At 37.3% G+C, this 7,227-nt stretch overlaps 1 protein-coding gene across 2 annotated transcripts; it reads right to left on the bottom strand.

Moving 5' to 3' along the window:
* Positions 1-398: 398 nt before the first annotated feature.
* On the bottom strand, positions 399-6,683 carry serpinf2b (serpin peptidase inhibitor, clade F (alpha-2 antiplasmin, pigment epithelium derived factor), member 2b). 2 transcript variants are annotated; one of them, XM_055045387.1, is made up of 9 exons: positions 6,473-6,683; positions 5,986-6,054; positions 5,825-5,890; positions 4,888-5,155; positions 4,651-4,794; positions 4,381-4,569; positions 3,891-4,033; positions 1,864-2,068; positions 399-1,777 (listed from the first exon to the last, which is right to left on the bottom strand). In XM_055045387.1, the coding sequence occupies exons 2-9, from the start codon at positions 6,037-6,039 to the stop codon at positions 1,425-1,427; spliced, it is 1,422 nt and encodes a 473-aa protein (XP_054901362.1). In that variant the 5' UTR covers positions 6,040-6,054; positions 6,473-6,683; the 3' UTR covers positions 399-1,424. The 2 variants fall into 2 exon arrangements, with proteins under 2 accessions (XP_054901362.1, XP_054901363.1); XM_055045388.1 differs by having other exon boundaries at positions 5,986-6,056; positions 6,476-6,683.
* Between the last annotated feature and the right edge of the window lie 544 nt (positions 6,684-7,227).

The raw sequence follows: 7,227 nt of genomic DNA, 5'->3' as shown, positions 1-7,227 counted from the left end.
CACACTGACCCAATGAAGTATTGACAGAATCAACTCTACAGTCCATGTGTTTCACTGCAACCACATCACTGAATTGGAGAACCTCTTCATCAGCCTTCTAAAGTATAAATCATTTCTGTATTGGTTTTCAGCATCTGTACACAACCATTTAAACTAATGCATGTACAATGATTTGTATAAATGACAGGAAACAGACATTTACTGGATATCCATATATTTTGTACCACATCACTAAAATATATGATAATGATGTGATTTATTTAGATACACAAACTTTTTATTTCATGTAAAATCACAACTCGTAGCCATGAAGGGATTCAGATTGATACATTTATTTACCTGCAACATAAATTGAAAAAAAAAAAAAAATCCAAGAACATACAGAATCAAGCTGTAACTTTAAAATTTGCTGCACTGCTAAAACACAAAATCTTAAAGTTTTTTTTTTTTTTCCAGTTTTCAGTGCAAATATCTTAGTACACATGAAATAAGATTTTAAAAAATAACTTGGTAACATTTCATCCTTTCCATCAAAAATTCTGATGGAAAGATGCCAGTTTCACTGGCAGATTATTTCACTCATAACAAGGGAAAATGTCTTGGTAAAACTGAAATAATCTGCTATTGGAGCAGATTATTTCTGATCCAGAAGCAGAAATAATCTGGTACTGGTTTTCATCAATATTAAGGAATTACTGACTCAATCCAAACTCCTATGACTCTGTGAAAAGTTACTTGTAAGTTAGTTTTAATCTTATTTCAACTGTACTGAAATATTTGGACTAAAAATATCACTAAGATATTGGTAGGATTTTTTGGTTTTTGCAGTGCAGACATGTTGACATCATAAAGAGTCCAAGTGGTATGAAAGGAAAACCTCAGCATAATATGACACTCCATCGTGTATTTACTTACATTTTTCAAATTCCTTGGGATTGGCCCAAGGGTCAGGGTTATCCTATTTTCCACCGTGTGGAAGCAAGAGTCCTGGAGTTTAGGGATGAGGTGGTGGTTACATTTTTGGCAGACAGAATTGATGGTTTAGCTAATCATGCTAAGGTTTTGCTTCTGTGGAAAGTTTAAACGGTCTGAAAAGTTTAGGAGCGCCACATGAATGTCTGCGTAAGGGAAGGTGTCCTGAGCCGCGTTCAGGAGCGTGGTGAGCAGTTTTTGAATTTTTGGTCCCTGTAATCCTTGTTGTTGATGCCAAAGGAAAGCTGGACTTTTTTGGCATCATTGGAGGCTCTAGCTTGTTTCAGGATGTGACTGGCGACATTGAATTGAGCACCAGGGTAGCAGTTGACCTGCATGTCTGGGTGCATGAGTTTGGGCAAGTTACTTTGTTTCAGAAAAGTAATACTGCAGACAGAGGCAATTATCTAACTGGTTTGAGTTTTCTTGGTGGGGGCAAATGATTTTAGTCTCTATTTAGGATTAAATTCAAATGAGCCCATGTGATTCTTGTCAATTGGGAATCCTACTTTATCTTTACTTCCAACATCCCCCCTCTGCAGGACAGGGGCTCCGGGATTGGGGTTATTGATGACACCCATGAAGATTGGTATGAGAGTTACATCATCCATTAGCACAAAGAAGAAAGGCTGACTGAGGTGAAAAATAGGATTGGATGCCCTCGAGATGACGGTCGTTGTGGCTGCGGCAGCCCTCGCCCCGTCCTCATTTATCTCCATGCCAGACTTGTGCATTACACTGGACACCAGCAGGGGGCCGTCAGCAATCCCACCCAAATTGGGATTCAGGAACATCTCCCCAAGACCTGAGATAAAACCAGCGATTAGAGAGGTGCTTTATAGCACCCTTTGTTTTACCAGAGCTTCCAGAGGTGAGAAGATTACATCTTACCTAGTTTGGTAAGAACTTCCTGCAACTCCTGAGAATATTCCAGCTTGAATTTGGGAACTTTAACTTGGACAGCCCTCTCTTTGGGTAGACGTTCATACAAGTTGGAGATATTTAGGTTCGAGGAAAATAAAGACACGTTCACTTTCCCCGACTCAGGCATGATAACCAGCAAACTCATGTCCTTTGTGAATGGGAATCTTGCCACCTGCACACAAAGAGAAAGGATATAGTAGTTTCTTAAAGGGGCAGTTTTATGCATTTTCCAGGCACTTTGTGCCATTTCATAGCATAATTAATTTACTATGTTGACTTCAGTTGTTTTAAAAAATTCTATATATATCCAATATGACTTAAAAGAAATTTTACTTTGTAAATAAACTCCTTCAAATTGAGCCTCCGTTACTTTAAAAAACCCTTCAAGAAGTCATCACAACTTAATTTCTCTATTAACCTTTTATAGACATTTTCAACTGCTGAGAAGTAGTTCATATAAAGCACATGCGCATAGTTTTATATGCACATATTCTCATATAAAGAGCACATGCGCAGTTCCATCGGGTGTTTGCTAATTGCTGCTGGCTAGTCTGAAGGAGCTGAGAGGAAGAGTCATGGGGGGAGGAGCTTGGAGGCTTGTCAACTACGTCTCAGAGGAGCTGCTGGTGTTTTGCACAGCTGAATGGTTGCCATTGGAGACAAAAGGATTTCTCAAACATGCATGAAAGAATCAAAGCAACACTCCAGGTATGTTTTTGATGAGGGAATATCATGAAACTCAAAAAAGCTGGTTGTACCAAACACTGCCCCTTTAAGAGTTTAATTCTAAAGTGAGTTGGACACATTTTTACACCTGCGTCATTTTACATCAACATTGTTTTTGGTTGTTTTTAAACTTTAAAAAATTGAGAAATCCAGAACTGTAAAGCAGATTTGCAGTTGTTCTTTGGCATTTAGTAACAGTTGGATGCTCTTTTACAATATTTTCAGTTTTACTATGCATGCCCATTAATCAACTTATGCGAATAGACATGTATGAGAACATATCACCTACTCTATGAATTACAGAAAAATAGTTCAAATATCATTAATGTAGCAGATTTACTTTTTCTTTAATTTAAGATAAATAATTGTAAATCGAATCCCCCTAATAATGTGTAGCTGACACGTTTTGGAAGACTAATGAATACATAGAGCAAACAGAGAGGTATTAAAACTCTGAATCCAAAAATGCTTCGGTCCAAATGCCTTACCTAATACCTATTATTGCACAAATAAAATATAGATATTTTATGAATATTTAATAGAAAAACATATGAAGATGCAGGAAAAAAAAGATGCTGAATTTTAGCATTCTTTTGCACCTAATTTAAAAACAAATTCCCAGAGACCCTGTGTGGTGGATGCTCCTACCACCAACACACGGTGTTAGTATTTATTTTCTCTTTATATTAGTTACAGTTATGTTAGTTATTTCATTTAGACATATATTTGCTAATGGGTGCACACTTTAGTTAATATCTGTCTGAATAGTTTATTTATATTTGTTTTTGTTTGAGGTGCTGTTGTCAAACCATTTGGAGGAGAGACCAGGAACAAACCATTTTCTAAGAGACTGGAGGGGGAGACTTGTTTCAAGTTGATTTGAATTTAGTTAATTTCTTCACTTAAATATTCACTTATTATTCATGCTAAGTTAAAGTTTGTTTTGTTTTATTTGTTTTATAAAATACTTTGGTTAATTTTGTATTTGTTTGTTCTTTTGTTATGTTGTGTCTCCCTCATGTGGTAGCTTTAGGAAACTCCACCCCTATTTAAGCAGCCTTTTGTTCTTTGTTGGTAGGTCAGTTTTGTTTTGTTTGGTTAGAGTTCAGTTGACCTCAGTTAAGTTAGTTTCAAATTTGTTATTCTTTCTTTTTGTATGTAATTGTTTCTTGGTTATCATTTTTTGAAGAATTAAATTGAAATCTTTATATTTTGAACACTTTTTTTTGTCCTCTTCACACCCTGAAACTTCAGAAGGTGTACTTTACCTGAGCCTCCAGCTCACTGTCCATGAAGAAACTCAGCTGATGTTTGGCATCGTCCATCATGTCAACATCCACCAGGTGCAAATCATCAAGGTAAAAGACGCCTTTGGAGGTGAAGTTCGGGTCAAATCGAGCTTTCCATTCTCCTGTCAGACACACGGGGAAATAGGATTTTCATTTTTAGTCAACAGCATCTTTCAAACCAAAAATACTTTATGAAGAAACAGTAACATTTTTTGATAGCTCAGAGAAGGAAAATGTAATTGATAACGCTCTTAAAGGCATACAGACATATATAAAAGCATCAGAATTTCATCAAAAAGTTCATTTTATGGATTGGGATTATAGTCTCAATCACAAAACTTACCAAAAATGAACACTGTGTTGATAAGCGTAAGAGTTTCACTTTATCGGTTAAGTAAATGAGCTTTTCATTGATGTTCATACATATTAATACGTCTGTTAGTTTGAAGTCAGCATGTTGGCCAATCACCTTTGAAGTAAACGGCATTGATGAGCATGAGAAGTAGATTGGGTGGCAAAGAAGACAGGAAGTCCATCATTTTCCCCTCTGTTGCATTCTCTACCCACTCATTTATTTGCTGAAGGCTTTCCACTATTGCTGGTTCCGAGTCGTAAAACCGCAGCGACTCGCTCACAAACTCCTCCTTTCCCTTGAACCCTAAAAAGAAAAACAGGAAAAAAAGTCCAGCTTTTTTTTTCTTTTTTTGCTCGAAATCAGAACAAAAAAAAAGGGGCTAACCTTGACGCAGAAACATGCGCGTGGCAATTTGCACGTCGCTGTTTCTCAGCTGCGTTAAGACGTGTCGCAGAGACTCGTGGTAACACGGCACGGTGTTTTCATGCAGGTGGTACATCAGCAGCTCTTCCGTCTCGTTTTTCGCACCTTTAGACAAAACACAAATCCAAACTGCAATCTCAACTACGCCACAACACAGCAGGCCAATCCAGCAGAGGTGGTAAGCGGTTTCTGCCGTACCTAAAGCCAGTTGCGAGAGGGCCAGAGATATGCTTAGAGGAGAAATGATGACATTTGGCTGCTCTGGTGTCGTCTCCAGGTTTTGTAAGAGCTTCACCCCCAGTCTCTGAATTGCAGCAGTGATAGTTTGTTTGGTGTCAGGGCGTCGGCTGATAGCCTGACAACTGTCTCCCTTTTCTTCATCTGGCGACGTCTTGTTTGCCGACGTCGCAGTAACAGTTGTTTCGTTTAGAGTTGTTGCCTCCGGTGTCCCCTGGCTTTCACCTTCCTATAAGCAGAAGCGACAAAACCAGGATCCTCACTGAGCGCGCAGCACAAGAACACAATACGTAACAAAGCATTTTTGGCCTAGTTTTTAAGTGCAAATATCTTAGTGCACTTAAATTAAGACAAAACTAACTCGGATGTAACTTTTTCAGCAAGATAAATGAGCTCGTTGTAAGTCAGTTCAATTCATCGCAGTTTAATTATGAAGCGCCAAATCATAAATTTCGTCTCGAGGCACTTCACAAAAAATTAAAAAATTCAGTCAATCCAGATGATTTTAGTTCTCAAACAGTTAAAAAAAACTCAATGAATTACTCAAAGTAGTTTGGCTTTTTTTCCACTTAAAACGATTTCCTGTTTTAGGTGACAAAAACAGTTTTTGTTTTATTTCAAGAATTAGTCATTTAAAATATTTGTCTTGCTTAAAAAAAAGAAACACCTTTAATTTAGTTTTGCCTTATTTCAAATGTACTAAAATATTTGACTTACGAACTAGACCAAAAATACTTGGGATGATTTTGTGGTTTTGCAGAGTGTTAAACATAAATTTCTCAACTCTTGCAGAAAAAGTTACTTTTAAGTTAATTTGCCCTATTTGAACTGGTCACTAGACCAAAACTACTTGGTAGAAACTTGTGTTTTTGCAGTGTGTTAAACACAAGGTACTTACTTCTATGGGTTGACTGGGGTTTAGAGGAATTAGGGGGATGGACTGATCTTCTGCCACTTCAGCATTCTGTCAAGAACAAGATAGCAGAGGACAATGGTCTTTCAAAGTTTTCCGTGATCAATGCAGATTTTTTTTTAGACATTTTTAGTTGGGTTGTTTACAGTAGTTCCTAGACTGCAGAGACAAATTAACAGGAGTGTCAGGCAGAGGTCCATATCCAAGAAAAGTAACTGAAAGAGAAAAAAAAATATATATATATATATATAATACAAGGTCATTGTGTTATACAGTAAATTATCACTAAATATTAGTCTCGCTTTCTAATTTCAGCAAAGCATAAAACATTACTAGTTTCTTCACAGCTTCATCATGGTTGTAGTTATTTGTCTACAAGCTGAAAAACTTAGTTTAATTCATTTTAAGGAACACAGAAGCATTCCTCCAGACCAATAAACTGCAGCAAAAGTAGTTAAAACTTGAACCAAATCAATCTTCAAACATAAATCTAGATAAAGCGCAGAGAAGAGATTAAACGTCAAGTTTGTCTGAAGCATTTACATACAAGCACTGTACGCTTTGAACTTCCTCAGTCTGAAAACGGGGAGCAAAAACATTTTGAATTGAGGATGAAATTTAAAATACGTTTACCTTTTTTTTTAAATGACAAAGAAACCCTCCTGGCTTGTCTAAAACAAGGAGAACCTTCTGTGCGGTGAATGGCTGAATTCCCTGAGAGCAAAAAATTGGCAGTTGCTCAGCAAACGGTTAAATATCAACTAGCATTGATCGGGGAGGCGCTGCTCGTCCAAACCGCTGTTTGTCCTCGGTGAAACGACCACGCGCTTGAAAATGTGCGATTATTTCGCGTGCTCGCGGGCCGCCGATGTGACGAGACTTCGCCTCCCACGGGAAACACGACACAACACACCTGTTACAAAAGAGTGGCTAATCCCAACGCGCGCGCGGATAATCAAAATGTGCCGGAAGAAAAAAAAATGGCGACGTTTTTCGAGACGAGGAACAACGCGCGCGGGTTTTTCCCAGAAGGGCCCGGATTATGACATAGAAATTAAACATAATCTCGCTTCTGTGCCAAAAATATATAGCATCAATCATGGGAATCATGATGAGTCACACACACAAAAAAAAAACAACCCTGAAACACTGAAAAGATGGAGGCAAGTTTTTTATTAAACAAGTTAATAAATTAATGTCATCAACTCTTGTTATTTTTGTTTTAAATTCTGCTCCAAATGTTATAGCATATAGGTATCAGAACAATTTGATCTTTTAGGCAAGAAATTAAAAAAAAAAACGAAATAAAAGAAACTGTTGCAACATAAAAGCTCTAGAGTTATACAAAGTGCAGAGCTTTAATAGATTTATGCTACTTAGCTTTCAAA

Source organism: Poeciliopsis prolifica, unplaced genomic scaffold (genome assembly GCF_027474105.1).
Source record: "Poeciliopsis prolifica strain line A6 unplaced genomic scaffold, Auburn_PproV2 SCAFFOLD022, whole genome shotgun sequence".
NCBI classification, from domain to species: domain Eukaryota; kingdom Metazoa; phylum Chordata; class Actinopteri; order Cyprinodontiformes; family Poeciliidae; genus Poeciliopsis; species Poeciliopsis prolifica.
Note: the sequence above shows the minus strand (reverse complement) of the source record. Positions and strands in the feature narration are given on the sequence as shown.

Coding starts and splice junctions, on each gene's coding strand:
- serpinf2b (XM_055045387.1), bottom strand. CDS start 6,039: ATGGACCTCTGCCTGACACTCCTGTTAATTTGTCTCTGCAGTCTAGGA. Junction 4,795..4,887: donor CCTCTCGCAACTGGCTTTAG/GTACGGCAGAAA, acceptor TTTTGTCTAAAG/GTGCGAAAAACGAGACGGAA. Junction 2,069..3,890: donor ACAGTGAGCTGGAGGCTCAG/GTAAAGTACACC, acceptor CTTTGTGTGCAG/GTGGCAAGATTCCCATTCAC.